This window comes from Urocitellus parryii, chromosome 7 (genome assembly GCF_045843805.1).
Source record: "Urocitellus parryii isolate mUroPar1 chromosome 7, mUroPar1.hap1, whole genome shotgun sequence".
Taxonomy (NCBI): domain Eukaryota; kingdom Metazoa; phylum Chordata; class Mammalia; order Rodentia; family Sciuridae; genus Urocitellus; species Urocitellus parryii.
In genome coordinates this window covers 70,360,671-70,382,558 of record NC_135537.1, presented here as the reverse complement: position 1 = coordinate 70,382,558, position 21,888 = coordinate 70,360,671, and the positions used below count along the sequence as shown (strand labels likewise).

At 34.1% G+C, this 21,888-nt stretch overlaps 1 protein-coding gene across 1 annotated transcript in view; it reads right to left on the bottom strand.

The window, feature by feature from the left end:
• The window catches only part of C7H8orf34 (chromosome 7 C8orf34 homolog), a 394,600-nt gene that overhangs the window by 71,725 nt on the left and 300,987 nt on the right, over window positions 1-21,888 (bottom strand). The window contains 2 exon segments of the mRNA XM_026407762.2: window positions 7,801-7,877; window positions 13,808-13,893. Of these exon segments, the coding sequence (XP_026263547.2) occupies window positions 7,801-7,877; window positions 13,808-13,893 (163 nt within the window).

Genomic DNA, 21,888 nt, shown 5'->3' with positions numbered 1-21,888 from the left:
CTGAGGTCCCCATATATCTGTCACCAATTCCTGATCACAAGTAGCCTGGAACAAACTGGCTGGGAATATCTGATCTAACATTAATTCAAAGACAACAATATTATATTGTGGTTAGACATCAATATCGATCTTTTCAACCTTAAAGAGATGAGAATAAGACATTTGTTTCAATAGACACCAAAAAAGACAAGACTCCAATAATGCAGAACCACTAAAAATTGGGTTTATAAAAAATTTTATGTGAGAATCTGCTCATTATGTAAAATAAAGCAGACTCAGAAGCTGTTTACATTCAATTTCCAAAAGAGCTTATTAACCTAAAAGAGACGGTCATTCACTCCTCAAAGAGACTGTCCTTTCAACAAAGTTATGAAGATAATTTTCCCCAAATTTTCTTTTAATATGAATCATGATAGGTCAGCATAATAACAGGAATATATAATATTTTCTCAGTTTTTTTGAATCAGTGTATTCCTGAGACTCAAACTGATATATGCAACTTTTTTACAAGTAAAAAATAAATGATCTGGGTTAGATTAATGTGATTGAGAGGTGGATAACAGCACACAGGTGTGTTCACTTATGTAGGAAAGCACTCTGTCCCTAGCCATTTTATGTCATCTAAGTAGTTTTCTTAGTTGAGTAGATGATGAACACATAAGGGGAAACCCTGTTATGGGGAACTTAAGGCTTTTCCATCTCCACAAAGGAACTGAATATTAAACCTAATGTGTTCCCCCTCACACACTCTGCACAACCTAAAATCAGAGCTACAGAATTTCACTTTGTTATTCAACCATATCCAGATTACTTTTCTTCCTCTTCAACCCATTTATATACCAATCAAGTAAAATTTGCAGCAGCTAGTCATCACCTTCAGAAAAAATGAGCAAGAACTGCAGAATTCTTTTCAGTGTTTTCATGTAAAGAAATGTTATCCTTTTAGCTCTTCATATTCATTAGAAGTAATGGAATTATAGTTGGGGTCACAGGACAATATCAGCACGTTGTCATTCATCTTCTTGGGTATTTTTTCTTAAAAAAACAATTGTATTTGCTGTGCATCTGTGCATATAAAGTCATACTCCCTTCCCATTATTTCAAAAATTAAATGCAGAATTTAACTGATTCCAAGAAATAATACCTTACTTTTACTAACGAAGAAGCAGTGAAATTATGTGAAGGGACCGAATTAATTGCCAAAGCTACAATCAATGTTTAAACACTTATTATGTCTTACTTTACCATCTTAGGCCATTTTTTCCTATGCAAATATGACATTTAGAAGTTACATTTTTAAAACTCATAGATGTTTAAAAAATAATATTTGCATAGGTTTGGGGAAATATTTCCATCCACAATGTGTCAGAAATCAACAGACCCAAAATGTCAAAAGGAAAAAAAAATCCACCATATTCCAAAATTTGGTTAGATAACTTGCCTACTGTAGCACCTAGTTCTAGTAATTTTATTGGCATACTTAGGCCCATGAGTCATAAAAGCCAAGTGAAATTTCACAGGCTAAAAGGAAAAAGAAATAGTAAAAAGCCTTTAGGATTGAACAAAATGGATACTAATCACTTTTCTTTTGCAGAAAATTCATTGCTTCAATTAGCTGCCAGCAATTTGTCAACATGAACTTTCAAGACACAAAATTCACCATAATTTATGACTTCTATTTGGTGAGATGATAGTGAACATTCATCTCCTTTGTTTTTTACTTTGCAAGAATACAAGTTAAAATATGCTTAGTCTTAATTCCATAAATACTATCTAGTTGTGTGTCTCTTTTTCCAAGTTAAATACATAAAGCAAGAAAAAAATCACAACTTGTTCACTAACCTATTCAGTCAACAATATGTCCACTGCCCAACTTTTAAATCAGTTTACATAGTTATAAATCATCTAAATTATGTGCAACAATTCACTTACCATAAAATTCTACCTAAGAAAGAAAAAAAATAGATGATATTTTATTGGAAACACAAAATATCAAGGTTTTGAAAATTATGTAAGAGACAAAATTTTAATGAAGGAGGGTTGTGTATAGAAACATTATGCCAGGCACAGTGGCACATACCTGTAATTCCAACACCTCTGGAGGCTGAGACAGGAGTATCTGGAGTTCAAAGCCAGCTTCAGCAAAAGTGAGGTGCTAAGCAACTCAAAGAGACCCTCTCTCTAAATAAAATACAAAATAGGGCTGGGGATGTGTCTCAGTGGTTGAGTATCCCAGAGTTCAATTCCAGGTTAACCCCCCCACCCCCCCAAAAAAAAAGAAAGAAAGAAAGTAACATTAGTAAAAATCAACATATAAAATAGGGGTATCAAAATTCATAGTTAAAGCTGGGCATGCGGTCTCATATCTATAATTCCAGCCACTTAGGAGGCTGAGGCAAGAGCATCACAAATTTGAGGCCAGCTTCAGCAACTTAGTGAGACCTTGTCTCAAAATAAAAAATAAAAATTGTTAGGGACATAGCTCAGTGGTAGAACACCTCTAGGTTCAATCTCCAAAACCACAAAAGAAGAAAAAAAATCATAGTTAAATAAATAGTCTAATAGTCCACACTTTCTCACACCTTTCCTCAAATGGCTATGTTGCTATCAAGTCTAAGTGATCATTTTACCATTTTATTTCTTTCAAATATACAGATCTATGAACAATTTGAAAGAGAAGGAATAAAGATCTAGGAAACTGGAAATGGAATAGAAGAATTAATCTTGAAGGAGACACATACTCTTTGGCCTGAAAGGAAGCCTCTCCAGGCTTCTGGAGATGAAAAATAAAACACGTTTGTGCAACCTGAATATTCTTAAAAGTCACATGATTTCAGCAGATGGCAAAACTTGCTTTGTCTTAGCAATCAATATTCATTGTGCATAGTGGAATGCCTCTTTTAATATAACTTCCCAAAGCACCCAGGATTTAATACAAGAGGCTTCCATTCTGCTGCTAATTAACATTCAGTCAGGGGAAAGAAATACAGAAAAGACTCTTTGCTGACCTATGCACTGAATAGAATTTCTAAAAATTAGCAAAAAGCAATTCATCTTATTGTTTCAGAATGAAGAAATTGATTTAGGAACAATGTTCTTGCTATCAGACCTCCCTGCAATTGTAAGTCTGTTGTTTGTGTTTTGCAGAAGAGATGAACATAAACGTGGATCTTCAAATCTTCCAATTAGAGCTGTTATCCAAAAAGTACTATATTTAGTTCTTATACACATTCATTCATTTTTTTAAGTCCATAAGCATGGGACCTCGAGAACATGTGTTATGTGAGGGAAATTTCAGTTTTTGACAATCAGATCCAAACCTCACTATTTGTGAGTGGAAGTAAAAAGAATCAGGAAAGAGTGAACAAGAAAGTCATTCACTTGGCCCCAGAGCATCCAATGCACTGCTTTTTGCACTAATCCACAAAGCACAATATTGGGCAAACTTGAAAGTAATGAAACTTTACCTCCAACCTAACTTTATCAAAATAAAAATTTGGATCAGTTGTGCCCCAGGAAACATGCATTGGGCATGAGTGGTTTCTGTGTTAGCTTTCTTCTCAGTACTTTCCCTTCTTGTCATTCTGCTAGGTTTCTCAGACACCTCTTAATTGTGAACAACCAAGCAAGACTAATTCCTAATGCTCTATATTTACTGCTACCATCTACCTCTTATACTTCTCCCTCAATTCTTGCTTTTCCACTATCTTCTTAAACCTCGTGAATAATCCTATCTTTGATATTGGCTACTGATTGTAGTCCAATCCTCATCCTTATTATTGCATGGGTTACTTAACAGTGAATTAGTTCCTAACAAATAATAATTGTACAAATTATGATAAGTTCCATGAAAAGAACATTTGGGCCTGGAGAAAAATGAGTTTTGTCCCACCTTGTCTATATAACCCAGGTCAAAGAATAAAGATCCTTTGCAACTTCAGTACAATCATTTAAAACTAAGTTCTATTTTAAGTCCTTTGGGTATAGACCCAGGAGAGGGATATCTGGGTCAAATGGTGGTTCCATTCCCAATTTTCCAAGAAATCTCCATACTGCTTTCCATATTGGCTGCATCAGTTTGCATCCCACCAGCAGTGTATGAGTGTACCTTTTTTCCCCACATCCTCACCAACACTTATTTTTGATTGTCTTCATAATAGCTGCCATTCTGACTGGAGTGAGATGAAATCTTAGAGTGGTTTTGATTTGCACTTCTCGAATTGCTATCGATGATGAACCCAAAGGACTTAAAAACAGCATGCTACAGGGACACAGCCACATCAATGTTTATAGCAGCACAATTCACACAATAGCTAAACTGTGGAACCAACCTAGATGCCCTTCCATAGATGAATGGATTTTTAAAAATGTGGCATGTATGTATACACAATGGAATATTACTCAGCAATAAAAGAGAATAAGTTCAGCATTTGCAGGTAAATGGATGGAGTTTGGGAAGATAATGCTAAGTCAAGTTAGCCAATCCCAAATAACCAAATGCTGAATGTTTTCTTTGATATAAGGAGGCTGATTCATAGTGGGATAAGGAGAGGGAGCATGGGAGGAATAGAAGAACTCTATTAGGCAGATAGGGGTGAGATAGGGCAGAGGGGTGGTAGAGGAAGTGAAGGCATGGAGTCAGAAATGATGGTGGAACGTGATGATCATTATTATCCAAAGTACATGTATAAAGACACAAATTGGTGTGAATATAATTTGTATACAATCAGAGATATGAAAATTGTGCTCTACATGTGTAATAAGAATTGTAATGCATTCTGCTGTCATATATAAATAAAAAATTAATATAAATAAATAAATAAATATTTTTTTAAACTAAGTGCTGATTACTTCACAAAAGGATTGTCAAAAATAACATGATAAATCACAGAATTGCAAAAAGCAGACATGACTGATGGTGAAGAGCTTAATAGTTTAAAAGTGCTACACAAATACTTGATATTATTACTACTACTATTATCACTCTAGTTAATTTTACATATATCCCTAAATAGATAAAAAAAAAAAACCTTCAAAAAGAAAATGTACTAAAAATGTAATTGCTGGGCATTTTAGAAAACCTTTCCCTACAGGAATCTCTCTTAATTTTTCTTCTACTTTAAGTAAGAAATGGTGACCAATGACAGTCTTATGGGATTCAGCTTTTGACAAGCTAGTCATTATGAACAAGGAATGCAATAAATAATTTAAAAAGGAGAAAGTCAACAAAATATTAATGTCAAATGTCTTTTCTATTTTTCATCTTCCCTTCATATTCATGTTTATTTACTACCTTGAAAACAAAATAGAATTTTAAGATTAAGAAAATCATTAGAATTATGATTTTAAAAAAAAAAAACATTTTTTTGTATTAAATCTTCAACAATCATAAGGGTCTAAAGCAATTATCTATTGTATTTTTAATAATACAAATGATTGTGACTAATACCTGCTGCTTGGCATTTTCTTTTTAAGATTTCCTTTTGGTTGGCTCATTTTTAAGAAATGCATTTGCCTGATAAATCTAGCTTTAATCTTGATGGGTTGGATATATGCTAAGAGGCATTCTTCCAGAAGACAGAGGAGGTAAAGGGGGAAATTCTAGAAGAATGACTCGCTTGTTTGGGGGAGGATAAAAATTTAAATCAAAACATTGCCTTTACCTCACTAAAATATTCATAAAATATTCAAAAAATATTCAAAGCACAGATTAAGCCACTAGAGAAAATAGTTTTCAAAGGTCTGTTGCTTATTTAATAATACACAATACCCAATAGGGAAAGTTAGCAAATAGAGAAAGCATGTGTTGAAAATACTCTAAATGGTTTTCAGTATTGTGGTATGTTTATATTTTTGCAGGATATGACTCAACATTTGCTTTGAAGTATTTTCTTATTTTCTATAGTAATAAAGAAAAATATCTGTTTTGTTCCAATTCTTCGTTAATATTTAGAAAAAGTCACAAATTTCTTCTTGATTTATTAAAAACACTATACGCCAAAATAATACAGATGTATTTTTAGAGAATTTTCACCTAAAATAACAATATTCTAAATAATAAATATTTCAATCTATATTTTCCCTCATAATAAAAGTAGCTACTATCCAGAAATTGCCTTGTTCAAGGACCTCATATTCATTTATCCATGAATTATTTTTAACCACTTAGTGCCAAAAAGTATTTAAATGGGTAATTTGACATTAAAAGAATTGAAGAATTTCTAAGAATCCAAAACCTAATAAATGATGAATGAAAACAAATAAAATTGACCTACCACAAATTTTTTCACTGGAAAGTGATTATGAAAAGACTTTTATATTATCTTTTCAGACATGAGGGAGGAATAAGAACTTTGGTGGTATTCACAGACAATAAAACAACCAAACAAACCTTTGCAAAGCACAAGGAATGACAGATTATCACTAGGTGCATTTATCTTCATAAGCAGGTGGGGGAAAAATGGACAAAAATTCTTGCCCTTATAGGCCTTATGTTATAGTAGAAGGAGATCGACAATAAACATAAATAAATAATTTACAAAGCATAGCAGAAGTGACAAGTACTATATACAAGAAAGTAAGGGAAATGCAAAATTTCAAAAAGATCAGGGAAACTGTAATTAGAAAGCAATTGACAAGTGAAAGATACATTAATTCCTCAGTAAGTTTTAGAATTAATTTATTATGAAGTCCATAGGAAAATGTAGTGCCCTTATCCAAATCTTATAATCCAAATAAAGTTTTAAATAATGTAATTTCATCATAGAGTGTTAGGGGCCTAATTGTGTGCCCCTAAAATTTGTAAGTTGAAGTCCTAGTTCAGTATCTCAGAATGTTTGAAGATAGGCTCTTTAAAGAAGTAATTAAGATAAATGTGGTTAATAGAGTGGGCTCAAAACCAATATTACTAGTGATAAGAAGAGATTAGGACAGAGGCATGCACACAGGGAAGAAGGTGGGGAGACACAGGACACAGGACATTCTCTGCCATCCACAGGACAAAGGAAGAGGCCTCAGAAGAATGTACCTGGCCACACCTTATCTCAGACTTCTGCTCCCAGAGTTGTGAGAAAATAAATTTCCATTGTTTAAGCTCCCAGTTTGTCTACTTTATTATGGCAACCAAAGCAAAATAATATAGAGAACATGGAAGTATTACGTGCACACAATCTAAATACTGTATTTAAGATCATGAAAGATTGTATTAGCTTGAGTTTTATCACAACTCAGAATCTTTACTTGACTTTATATTTAGAATTCATACAGAGATTTGGTTTTCTGTATTTATTTTTGTAACCTTCACTTTTATTAAAAATCATAAACCTAATGGGTTCTCTTCCAGTATACACCTATGAAGAGATTAATAAAAATATCACAAGGACTTCACAACTAAAAGAGCATGCTTAAGTAATATATAAATTTTCAGGATATGCAAAACTTTTTTTTTCTATTAAGATACACGTAGTTGCTTATTGTGGTTTAAGATGGCAGCACATAGCCCCTTAGAACCATATGCATAAGTAAGCAGCCAATCACACCAGAACTTGGTCCTTCCCTTCTCTGTCAAGATGTCTGCAATTGCTAAAAGAGCTGATTGCAGCCTTGCTGTATATTAAAAAAAAAAAAAAAAAAAAAAAGAGTGGACCATCTACTGATGCAAGCTTTCTGTTGACTATATAGAGAATGCTGCATGCACATTTAAAAATATTCTTTAATTTCAAGAATGTTGCTTTCCTTTTAGGTTTTTCCCATAATAGACATTAGATTGGAGGATTAAAATAAGTAAATGAATATACTTACAGGTCCTGTTAATTTAGATGCTTTCTCAAATTCTTCACCCTCCTCCATCAGTGCTTCTTCAGTCCCAGGTAAAGAATCTATTTTAATTTTTTTAAATGAATAAATTAAAGTCACAAATTGCTTACTAGTTCTCTGATATATAAACCTGTTAGTGAAAATAATATTAAAATTATTGCACTGATTGTTGAAAAATCAGTGTCTGTGAATTAAAATAAAGTCAGAATGATATTTATTTAGCTTAAAGATAATTTATGGAGGTATTTTTAATTTAAAAGGTGCAATAAAATCAGAAAAGTACAAGAACTGCAGCTTATTATGCAAGTGAAGCAACACTTTTTATGGCATATTATTCATCTAGTTGTTGGAATATATTTATATTTAATGTTCTTTTTCTGCTTTGTAATTTTATATTTCCTTGTTGGTTTTATTCATTAAGTAACTGTCTTCTTTCAAGGCTACACAATTTAAGTATCAATTTGTGTTCTCTTTTTTAAATAGGATGAAAATTTGTGAAGAATCCACAGAAGAGTACATGTTTTTACATGGTGGTAGGTTTTCTACTTTAATATATTAAGCAAGAGGTTGTGATTATTTAGCCTAAATAGAGGGGTGGGAGAATAGTTATATTCGAATATGTGAATAAAATCTTGGCAAGCTGTTCCATATGTCTGCTGAGTTAAATTATAGCAGCATGAGTTTCTGTGGGTTATAAAGAATTTTGCAGTAAGGATGGATATATGGATTATTTATATCTACAGATAATCTACACCAGATACTGTCAACTTCCTTTTGTAAAATATTAACTCCTTCTATTAAAGCAACAACAATAAAATCCCTTTAGGGGAAGGTATTTTAAACCAGTGAGTTTTAAAAAATGACTTCTTATATTTAGTAATATTGAAAGACAGCCTTCTGAATCATGAAGATTTTCCTTTAGATTAATGTGTAAATGAAGACATTTTTTGATTGCATAAAATTTGTACTCTGGGAAGAAATTCAAAGCATGAAATCCTTCTAGCCCTTAATGGCCACCAAGGAGAAGAGAGACAAAAGGAAACTTGGCACAAATCCATAATCGTAGCTTTTAAATCCCATAGCTCTCTTTATCTCTGATAATTCAGAATTTTATATTCAGGAAGAAAGGTTGCTAATCTCATAGCATAGAGTTTATCTAGATATAAAAGTAGAGTTCCTTTTAGAACACAGAAAGCCCTGCTTATAAAACTCACTTTGGGAGAAGCAGATACTTTCTCAAGTTATAGATAAATGTAAAACTTTGATCTACTACTCTTCTAAACAGAACATTGGCATTAAAAAGAAGCTAATTTAAAGAAGATAAAATCAAGACAGATAATGAGACTTACACTAAATTCAAAAATCATAATCCACTTGAAAAGAACACTTGAACTCCCATCTACTAAAACCAAGTTGTAAGGGTGACAATAGACTCTTTAAATTAGGATGTAAATTAGGAATAATTTAAATTCCCTAAGGCTAAATTACATTCTTCAGAACTGTGAACAAATGCTGGTGTAACTTTAGAATTCACTCATTAGGTTTGTTTTATTTGTTGAAATTCTTGACTAGAATATTGATTTTAAAATAATATCAAATTGTTCTATTCTACATCACAAAACTATTTTTGAATATAGGGGAAGGAAAACCATCCTCTTTGGGGTTTTGCTGATTTTTTTAAAACTTAGAAATACTCTCAATGTTCCTCTCAGTAGGTAGGTAATGGTTTTAGAGCTTCATTATATATGTGTGTATTAATCCATTCATTCAATTATTTATGGGGATTCTGTGTAGTCATTTATCCAGCAAATATTATATGTCATGCACTTTAGTAAGCCCTTTCAAATATATTGAAATAAGATAATTTTCTATAACTCTCGTAGAATTCACTTGAACACATTTACAGTATTGATATTTTAGCAAAGAATATTTACCAGAAATTATTGGCAACTTTTCATGGTCTTACACTCTATTCTTGTTTGGGTTGAATTCTTCCTGTTTCATGCTGTAGCTGGTGTGATCTGGGTAAAGGACATTGAACTTAGGGGAAAGGGATAATTGTGAAGAGCTGCCAGAATATTTGAGAATTTACAAATGTGACCCTATCAGAAGCTATTAAGTTAAATGAGTTCTGCCATATAGATCAAATCTTAAGATAGGATACCAATCTAACAAGCAAGTTAAGGCAAATAGACATCATGAAAATAAAGCATTTTATTTAATTGATTGAGTAAATGAATGGTACTGGGGATTGAACCCAGAAGTACTTAACCACTGAGCTATACCATCAGTCCTATATTTCTTATTTTGAGACAGGGTCTCACTAAGTCATGGAGGCAGGCTCTCACTAAATTGCTTAGGTAGGCCTCAGACTTGGGATCCTCCTGCCTCGGCCTACTGAATCACTGTGACTACAACCATGCACCACCACACCCACCATGAAACCTTTTATTTATAATGCTTAGGGGGTGAACGTTTTTCCTGAAGAGTTCTGAAGTTGTTGCTTATTAACAATAATTGGTGCATTCAAATGTGTAAACAATTTTGCTATTCCAGAGCAATTTATCTTATAAGAACTCATGATTTTCAAAATTGAAGGGATTAATTATTAGAGTTATTTTAAGTCACATAGAAGTTGATGGAAAGTTAGTCACTAAATTTGTCAAATATTGCAGAGTTGATTTTCACCCCTCATTTAAGAGAAGAACAAAATAAGACATGGGGGAGAAACTGAGGCATGGAAAACTTTTCTCAAAAACTAACAATCTCTATTAGCATTTGGACTAGAAATTTTGTCTCGGTTGACTGAGCATACTAACAGGAACCTAGAAGAAGTCTATAAAGTTTATCGCAATGTTGAGCTTCATTCCATTTCTTCCTGACATTATTTCTATTATTTCTGCTTGTGTCGAAAGATGTTTTGTGCACAAATTACATTTTTTCATAAAAATACTTACACACATTGAGCCAGGCTCAAGGTGGATGCATAGTTCATATAAAAGTCACATGACAACTTTTGGCTAATCCAATAATATTCAACTATGGGATTTAGTATTTGACTAAAGGAATTTTCAAAAGGATGTACTAAACCAGGAACTTTTATTTTGGCATGTGTTCATCGGGTATACTAATATTTGAGTGCAGAGAATGTAGGAGTTTAGCATTTCAAGAAAGGAGCTTAAATTTAATGTTTGTGGTTTTTTTTTCCCCACTGAATGCAAGTAGGCTTAAACACAGACCTATTACTGGTCAGCACAATGACCCACATCTGTAATCCCGGCTGCTAGGGAGGCTGAAGCAGGAAGATCATAAATTTGAGGTCAGACAAAGCAACTTAGTGAGACCTTGTCTCAAAATTTAAAAAGGGATGGGGGTAAAGCTCAAGCTTCCTAAAATGAGCACTTGCTAACATGTGCAAGGCCCTGAATTCAATCCCCAGTTCTGCAAAAAAAAAAAAAAGAAAAGAAAGAAAGAGAAAAAAGAAAGAAAAGAAAAAGAAGAAAAATATTTACAAAAATCAAAACATTATCTGTATTACTTAATATCTCCAGATATTTAAGTCCCTACAGTGCTCAATAATTATGTAAATACAGTTGCTAAAGTTTATATACCTATATATCCTTTATATATAGATATATAGATTGATCACTTGGAGTAGTTTTTATAGAATTTAAACTATTAGTGGGCAAATTGTTAACCAGGATCTGTCTCATATTAGTGGTTTTTTTTAAAAGCCATTTACATTGGTGTATTTCCATCACAAAGAATCTGTTCTTCACTCAATGTGAATCTGTTTCACAGATTTGCAATTTGGACACAAGAGTCTTCAAAATTGGATTCAGGGCAGGACATCACTATGCCTCATAGAGAGTTATTCCACCATATTCTATGAAAAGGGTCTCATATTAGTTTTATATTGGGAATGCTGGGGTACACAAAAAAATCTCAATAAGCATGTGAGAAGAACAAATACATATGAAGCAATTAAAAGATGGTTAGGCCTGAGGGGGTTAAAAAAATGGTGTGGGCAAGACTTCAGGGACACTTAGGATAACCTTAGAGCACAGAATCAGAACAGGCCAAGACGAGGCTGGGGATGTGGCTCAAGCGGTACTGCGCTCGCCTGGCATGCACGCAGTGCTGGGTTCAATCCTCAGCACCACATAAAAATAAAATAAAGATGTTGTGTCCACCAAAACCTGAAAAATAAATATTAAAAAATTCTCTCTCTCTCTTTAAAAAAAAAGAGCAGGCAGAGAGGGAGAAATATACCAATGAGACTTGTTCATAGGTCAGGGCTTTATTCTCTAAGATATTTTTCTAGAAATAGAGCTTCTGGGTTTAGCTTTTATGAATGCTCAAGATTTTAAGATAATGGAAAACATTTTCAAAATTGTTTATAATCCATCTGGGATATATTATCTTCCTCTCCGCTCTGTATTCACCAGTACTTGGTTTTACCAACTTTCTTAACCAATGCCAAAAATGGTTATAAAATAATATTTCAACATGATCTTAATTTCCCTGATTAGTAGGGTAGTGATGTATATTTCATGTGTTCATTGGCCATTTGTATTTCCTCTTCTGTGAAATGTTTTTTTTTAATGCCTGTTGCTTATTTTTATATGGATTTGTTGATCTTTATTATTAAATTGTAGGTGTTCTTCATATTCTAAATATTAATCTTTGGTCAATGACAAACACATTGCAAATATATCTTCCCATTTTATGGCTTTTCTTCTGGCATCATTTTATAAACAGCAGTTCTTAATTTTCTATAGTTAAATTTTTTATTTTCTTCTGTTTTAAAAAGTATTTAGCTCATTTTTTATTTAAATTAAATATACTTGTTACTGATAAATAGAAGCATAAAAATTATACATATTAATGGAATGCCATAGGGTATTTCAACACATGCATACATTGTGTTATGTTGAATCAGGTTAAACATAACTGTCTCCTCATTCATCATTTTTTAATGGTGAAAACATCCAAAATCCTTTCTTCTAGTGTTTTAAAATGTACAGTGCACTATTGTTTTGTTATATATTTTAATATTTAAAATTCTTGTGTCTTATTTAAAATAACCTTTCTCTATCCAGGTATAAGGAAATATTCTATAGTTTCTCTTCTATCTTAACTGGACATACTGTCTTGCTAGAACAATGGTCAAGGAAGAGGTGATGTGTCTTAGATGGCATTGAAGCAGTAGTGCATGTACTTATTCACTTATTCAGCAAACATTTTGAAATGCTCTGACATTAACTTCATATGCTAAGGTATGAAGTTTGAATTCTGTCCTATGTAAAATGGGTGCAGATTAATCAGCTTTATTTTTAGAAAGTAAATTAACTAAGGAGGGGTGAGATAGTGCAAGGAGGGCAAAGAAGGTTTCTACACTAGGTGAAGAAAGAGAAGGAAAATGTACACCAGCCACTAACAGGAAAAATGGAGAGGAGCCTGGATCAGGAAGTAAATTCCAAAGTGACATTGACATAATTGAACACCAATTTAACACAGGGCTGAGAGAGAAAGTATATGATATTTTCAAGTCTAATACTGACCTTCTCCCCAAAAAAGACTGGACGGATGGTGTGAGAATGAGAGTAGGAGATAAGTCAAGTTTCAAGGGGCAGATAATGAGTTCTATTTTCTATAGATCCAGCAAGAAAAGTAGAGTTCTAACACAAGTTAGAATTGGTGACAATTTGGAAAGTAACCAACAACTCCTTGCTGTTCCTCAGAACACACATTTCCTGCTTCTTTTTGTCCTCTGCCCTTAACTCCTGATACACAGCTCAAAGGACTGTGCTGGTGGTGGACAGGTGACCCACAGGGCTGAGATTTGTCACAGGTGAAGATCTTTTCTTTTCTTTCTTCTCCCTCCCTCCCTCCCTTCCTCCCTCCCGCCCTCCCTTCCTTCCTTCCTTCTTTCTTCTAATCATTACATGCTTCTAAAGCTTTAATAAATATTGTAGAATTCAAAACTTACCCAATGAATCTGGGATTATTTCATCTGGAGAATGAAGCAATTGTAACGTCTCTTCAGTCCTTTCAGCCAGATTGTCTCCTTGAAGCCTAAATAATTAAAAATGGTGATTGAAACCTCTAATAATCTTAAATTGTACAATATAAACCACTCACTCTGGGGATTAAGAGTGTGAACTTCTAGACCCAAAATCTAGACCTCAGTCTTCAAAGTAGAAATAAAAGTTCATTCAAGCCATCTTAATTTAGTGTTTTGGTTTTGTAGGCTTTAAAGAAATGATTTTTTAAAAAATCTTTCCTCTTATATCATTGGCAAGTTGGAGCTAGGTTCAATCCACTTCACTTCTGAGGCTGACCAGAGAAACATTTATAAGCAAATGTTTTCCCTGAAACTACAAAGGGAGGTTAAGTAGACGAAAAACAAGTTTAATTCAAAGTGCTTACCTAACTACTGGGTCCAGTAGGGTTTTCATGACTACACAAAGGTTTGTCAACACAGATCTCACAAAGGTTTGTCAACACAGATCTCCAAATCAACCAACCTGAGATAACAGGCCTGTGGATCAAGACCAGTCTCAGCAATGAGAATGAAGATTTCTGATATGAATGACTGCCTAGGGTTCTCATAGACACTGGGTCTTCCTCAGGAGAGGAAGATTGTGTAGGTACTTTTGTGGCAATGTATTCTGAACTCCTCTGTATCCACATCTCTAAAGAGAGAAATGTGGACTGGCAATGTCTGGTTGAACTGTTGATTAGTATCATGTTCTAAAACTTCATTATCAAAGGAAGGTGAAACTCAGCAACATGTTTTGCAACTCTGTCCTAAATAAACACAGTTCTGCTGATGTTGGAGGACAGTTATAACAAAAGGCTCAGACTGGAAGTTTCTAACAGTGTCCTTACTTCTTCTTGTATTTTGCTCATGACAAATGTCTTTCATAGAAAAACATTAGTAAATAAATAAAATATAATATTAAAGTTCATTTAAAACAGAAGTATAATTTACAACTATACTGGACTCAAAAGCTATAACTTTCAGCCATTTTATATCTTTACTTTTTTATGTCATAAAAATATAACAATTTGCCTTGGACTTTTGCAAATGGAAGCAAATATGCATATCTTTCTCTATTTAACTGTTTTCTATTTATAAATATTGTAAATTATACTTTCCTTTTTATTTTCATAATATTAAATTCTGTGCATAGCAGTATGAATTACACTTACACTACATTTTATTTTATATACATAAAGCCAAATTTACTGTCTTGTATAAGGTAATTAAAGTATTCTCAAGGGCAATTTCCTGATAATTGTAACATATTTTGGTTAGCTGTGTATGTATATTATACCTTAATTAGTTTTTCAAATTTTACTGTGAAAAAATACCACTTTTAAGTACATGAATTAGCTACATAGTTCTCAAACCCTCCCTATACTGTTTATTTATGTTCTTCCAATACTTAGAAAACCTACTTCAATAATCAATAATATCAAATGTTCTTTTCTTAAATCTCTTTGTCCAGGACCATCCTATCAAAATTATCAAAGAAAGTATATAGGTACATGACTTGTTGAAAGGTGGAAGTAATAATTATTATTAATTATTCACAAGAACTCCAATATATCTGGGTATTTCACATTACGTTCAAAACCTAAAGGGAAAATAAATCCCCAAGAAAGACAAAAGAAGCAAGACATTAAAAACTATGCCATAACTTTTTGACTCATTGCACACTCATCAGTAGAACAAGATATTTATTTAGCATTTATTGACATGCTCAGTAACAATGCAAAGAAATTATAACTATCTCTGATTTCAAAGCACTCTCAATCTATCTGAGTTGAAAAGACAAATGGCCATGAATAAAAACCCAACAAATTGGGTGGCCTTGAAGCCAGCTCATCTTTGTCCAAACATTGCCCTCCAGATATCTCAAGAACTGCATTTACCATGACTTGGCAGAAACCTGATTACAGAACAATGTAATTCTTGCTCTGCCAATGTTCCCCAAACTGTATTGCACACAGCATTACTTCTGGTAGATGTTGATAATAGGCGGTATGCAAACAAGGGTGGCATGGACAAGTCCAGGAAATACAGTTTTTAAAAAGTTAAATTGTTTTTGTTTTAAATTTTTTTTAATCACAAGACGTTTTCTCTTCACTTTCTAAAAACACTCCTCCACATTCTACCATCCTTTAAATGAAACCACTCCTCCATTTTAAGCAAACACTTTTATATTTTCAACCCCTACAAAGGATGCTTCCTGCTCCTCTTTCTCATCCTGAAACTGTTTTCTCCTCCTAGAATATCCCAGTACTGGGGTTGAGTTGTAACTCTGTAATAGAACACATGCTTAGCATGCAAGGGGACATAGATTCAATACAAAAAAAAAAAAAAATATATATATATATATATATATATATATATAGTTTTCCCCCTCCAAAGAAAGATGCCTAATCCCTCAACCTCAGATAAAGCAGGATTGTGTGTATTACCCTTTCTTCTCTTTGCCTGTAAAGACTTTGCTCAGGCTCACACTATCATCCTGAATGTTCTGGTGTTTGTGTAGATTTTTTTTGCTAAACCCATAGCTCCTTTTCTTGCTAAACATGAGCTCCTTGCTAAACCTATAGTTCATCTGGAGATCTACCCTTCTGCTTCACCTTCCCTAACCCAAGGACAGACAACTGGAACAGTTCCACATCAAAGAACCATAAATTCAATATTTTCTGAAAATAAACTTAGTTCCCTTGGGTTCTTTCACATTCTCACTCTCCACGACACTTTCTCTTTAATAGCTATAGACCTTATTTCCCTTCATTTCCCCCTGGGTATCCAGTTTTCTCTTGATTCCCTTCCATCCCCACTAGCTACCTAGACCCTCACTTTCTTCCCAACTCCCTTGCACTCTGTCCTTCAGCCATTTCTGCCCAAGCAGACCTCAACTCTGTAGTAATCTACCATTTCCCTACTTGTATGTAGCTGAGCAACACCGAAGGAAATCATGACCCTCTAAGATTGGTGAGTACAAACCAAGAGTTTCAGCTTTAAATTTGGGTTTCTTGATTGTCTTTCCTTCAATCCCTTCAAGATCTTTTCAAAAATATCATCATTTCTTTGATGTCACTCAGAAAAGTTCCATAATCAGACAAAAAGGGCCTTCAACTTTCCCTCGCATGCCAGGCTCATAATTATCTTCACCTTGACCCCATATTCAACAGTTTTCCAATTCAGGGAGGGTAAGAGGCCCTTTCCTTGTGTAAGGTGTAGGCCATCCATTAGGCTCATGGCTTAGATCCTGTTATGTCATGTCCCTCTTGGTCCTCCGTCTGTTTAACCCACCACCATTACTCATTCTGTTCATCTGCTTTCCCATTTCCCATTTTCCATGGTATATAAACAAGCTCACTTCTCTTTTAGTCTTGTACACACACAAACACACACACAAACAAATGAATTGCTTCTATGATTATCTAAAACATCTAGCTATTGCTGCCTTTTCTTGCACATTCTTCTTAGAGCTAAACTTCTAAAATATTCTTAACCAATTCCTTTACTTCCACAGTTTTCATTCCCTCCTCAACCTGTTTTAATTTGGTTCATGCCTCAACCACTCTGGGAAAACTGCTTACACCTGACATCTTAATGGCTGCATGCAATAGAAACTTTCCAGACCTCATCTTTATTTAAACTTGTGTGAACATCTACTCATTCTTGAGGTTATCACTGCTTATTTTCTGGGTGCCTCTCTCACTCCTACCTAACTGAGTGATTCTACAAATATCTCTCCTCAGTCTCCTTTAAAGGCCCTTCTTTCTTTGAACCCTCAGCTCAAGATTGATGTACCCAAATTCTTGTAGGAAATTTTACTTGGATGCTTTAAATTCCTCAAAATCAATATGTCCAAAAGCAAACTCATTCTCCATTATCATCTCACCTTTCTCTGGACATTGCTAATCCATTTCAGTCTTGCTAATAGTGCTTCTCAAGTTATCACTTAACATTCATTACTTCCTTTTTACTAATGCTATGATATGATGGCTTGTCTTGATTTGACTGCATTATCATGTAGTTGTATCACAGATATTCATACTTAGAAACTTGCCTTCCAAAAATCCATTTTCATATTACTACCAAAATGTTCAAAACATGTATCTGACCATAATACTCTCATGCTTTAAACCTTTGAGCGAAAGAGGCCTTAACATAGTAATCTTACCAGGCCTAGGAGTAGGTTTTAAGGGAGTCAAAATAATTCACAACAAATAGAATGAAGACTTTTGGGTGTCTGTGATCTTTTCTGGAGAGAAATCATTTTAACCAGTTTCTCAAAGTAATCTTTGACTCAAATGGGTTTTAGAACTACCATTTTCATTGGCTTCTCATCCCCTGAAGAATGAGTTATGGTTTCCTAAGCAAGACATCTGAGTCTCTCATTGCACAATCCCTACCTGTTGTCTGCAGATCCATCTTCTTGGGTATTCCATTGGGATTTTATACTCCAAAAAAACCCGAACTACTTTCACTTTTTGGAAGATATTTTGTTATTAACCCTTTGTGTCATTATACTATTATTTCTGGCAGCATTTACCTCCTCCTTCTTTTTTACTATGTGATTAGTCTCAGCTTTTCATTCTAAATTTTCCTCTTTACAGAAGTTTTTCTTCTGGAAGTCTTAGCATGATTGCAAATCTTTACTCTTACTTTTCTGCATTTTTAACTGTTGATTTAGATGTCTGTGTTTGTCAACATGCTGTGAGTGTCTTAAAGAAAGGATTCTGGTTTTCATGTATTGCATGTCCCTGACATACAGCTTAGATCCATCTGGGTACACTGTGAACTCTAAAAGAGGTTTCTAAGGTATTTTAAAGTGATTATTTCACTTTGGAGATTAAGAAAAGATATAACCCATCCTTTGTACAGGGGATTTTCCAAAGAATACTGTAGTATAATTACAATTATATTCCCTTGAGAAGTACTGAAAATTATCCTCCATGTATTCAGAGTGAGGCTGTTTTTAGCCAGGTTCACCATAATGCAGGGAATGAGCCGGAAGCTTACACGTTAAGAGGCTGTATAATCCAGAGGCATGAATGAATGATGTGGGCGTAACAAGTAAAAGGAGGAAAGCTAGCACAATGATGGACTGAGTCAAACTCTGTACAGGTGGCTGCTCCCCTTTCCCACAAAAATTTCTGAGGAATCCTTAGGCTCCAGTGAAGGATGATGCTTTGGCATTGATATTCCTGAATTACGAATTACACATGCATTAATACCGAATGATTCCCCTTGACTATCCTGGGGCAGGAAATAAGATCTAAGGTCTAGGATAAGGCGAGATGCTCAAGGTTGTGCAGGCACAAAGCTTGTTATTGCAACTTGAGATGTGCAAAAGAGGTGTCAACAAGAGGTAAGGCAGAGAATTTGGAAAGGGGTACAAATAAAGCTGATAAAGATAGTGAATGTATTTGAGTTTAAAATTAATGAATCAGATCTAATTTTATATTGGCCAGTGATACCTAACGAAAGGAAATGCTAGAAAGTACTAGAAAATTCTCCCTCAACTTTTCTGAGTCGCTACTTATCTCATACTGTTTCAGTCTTAATAGTAAATAAGTCAATGAAAATTGTATTCACGGGGATTATTATGTCTATCATAGTACCTGGCATATGTGCACGACCAATGTAATTTTACTATATGCATATTGCTGTTAAAAGTCCCTTAGTCTTACAAAATAGACTTAAGGAAGATGGAGCAATCAAGAGAAAAGAAGTCACAGCTTGTTCAAGGGATGTATGGGTAGCCACAGAAGTGGTTAGAATTTTTATACTTTAAGATCCATTGGTCCCGTTTTTTTTCATTCTGTAAAGAAAAGAACATTGAAAACAGCCAATGAACTGCCAAGTATTGGTCCAAAATTCCAACAAAAACACACCACCAAGAGTCACATCAATTTTGAAGGAGTTTTGAATAGTGTAAGCAGTGGGAGAACAGACATGGTAATTTATGCCATTTTGTTTTTCTACTTAAAAAACATCTAAAACACCCAATAACAAGATACATTTCCCTTTTTAAAAATCCATGGGTATTTAGTGTCAATCCATGTCATGAGCAATAGAAAATGCAAATAAGCAAATACTTAATATTTCACATTGGTCTAGAAGACATACAGAATCCAGATTCAAAAGCAGTCATCTTTCTGTATGTTATCATGCTGAATATTATCTATCTTTTTATCTTGCCTGAATACTTTCTGGAAGAAAGCAGCATCTAACTAAAGAGTATATATTCATCAAATGTTTCTTTGGCATCTTATAATTTAATAATTAACTAAATGCCAAAGTAACTTATATAGAAACAGAGGAATTGATAAACCAAAGATGCATTAATTAGAAAAACCTTAATGAACTCGATAGCACTTGAACAGGGCTTCAAAATTACCCTAAAATTAGATTAGGTGGAGAACAAGAGAAAGGTGTTCCAGGAAAAGAGCATAAAAATAATAGACTAGATTCAGGTGGGAAAAAGAAGCCTCCCTGGAGGAAAAGTTTTATTTTGTTTATTTATTTTTTGGTGGTGCTGAGGATCAAACCCAGTGCCTTACAGGTACGTGTGAGCTACCGCTGAGCCACAACCCCACCCCAGAGGAAAAGTTTTAAAAAGAAGAAAAGAGGGGAAGAGAGAGAACACCAAGCATAACAAAAATCGACTAATAACTTCAGTGAGAGATGTGTGTTGAGAGCAAGGAATAATAGCTCTAGATTGATGAGATGAGTCCAGATGGGGTTTTGCAAAACAAAACAAAAAAAAGATAAATTAGACTTAACAGAGCTTTAAAAGTTTTTGATGATATGCCTAATATGATAAAAAGCTGTGCAAAGAAAAAGTAGCATTCATCATTAGATTGGTGAAATCTAAGAGGCCACATGAAAAGTTTTTTGACAAAAATCCACAAGAGCAAAATCTTGGAGTGAGCCCTGTTCCAAGAGCCAGGGACAGAGCAGTGAACAAGGATGACCAAATTCCTATGTTCACAGAGCTTATGCTATAAAGCTGAGTTGATGAAAAAACAGGCAAAATGCATAGAATTAGGTGTTGATAAGAAATCTGCTCGATTTTAAAGGAAGAAAAAGCAAAGCAGGGAAGGCATCTAGGGAGGGTCTGGAGGAGACACTGTACAACTTTATAGGGAGTGTTCAGGGAAGGCCTCCTTCGAAGGAGTCAAAACTTGAAGTGAAGGAGAACATGATCTAGACATCTGGAAAAAAGCATTACAGGAAGAGGAAATAGCAAAAAAAAAAAAAAAAAAAACAACTATTTGCAGGCCAATGGCTGGAGTGGAATGAATAAGGGAGTGAATAGAAGGATATGTTGTCAGATAACTGAAGCTAGATCATGTCGGGTGTGCAGCAACATCATCTAGATATTTGATGATGAAATACTAGTCTTTTTCCCTGAAAATTATTTTTAAAAGGGGGGGGGAATGAAGAGTTTTGAAACAGAAGTGATGTTTATCAGATTTTTAATAAGGATCATTCTACTTCTTGTGTGAAGGAGAGACTGAGGTATGGGGCGAGGGCAAACAAAAGCTATGGAATGAGTTAGGAAGCTTACCACACCAATCTTGGTAAGATGATCATGGCTTGTGCAGAGTAGCAGTAAGGGAAGTGATAAGAAGTAGGCTGATTTCTGGATAAATTCCAGAGTTGTACCCAAGAATATATAAGTTAATTTAGATTTGGGGTGTGAGAGAAAGAAGGAGAAAAAAACTCCCCAATTTCTTTTTGGAATTTAACTGATCATGTGGCCATCTAGTGAGATAAGGAAAACTGAAAGAAATTTGGTGGGGATTAAGTAGGCTATAGTTTGGGTTGGTAAGTTCAAAATGCATTTTAGACATGTAGGTAGAGGTGTGGAAAGGCTATTGGATATGCTTATGGAGATGCTGATCAAAGTGATTGGAATTGTGGGGCAAGGTTTGCCCCTTCTGGATTCCAAAATCTCTACAAACAACACCAGAATATGAAATACTGCTTCTTAATTCTGCTGTTAATGGAATATTATAATTTTCTTT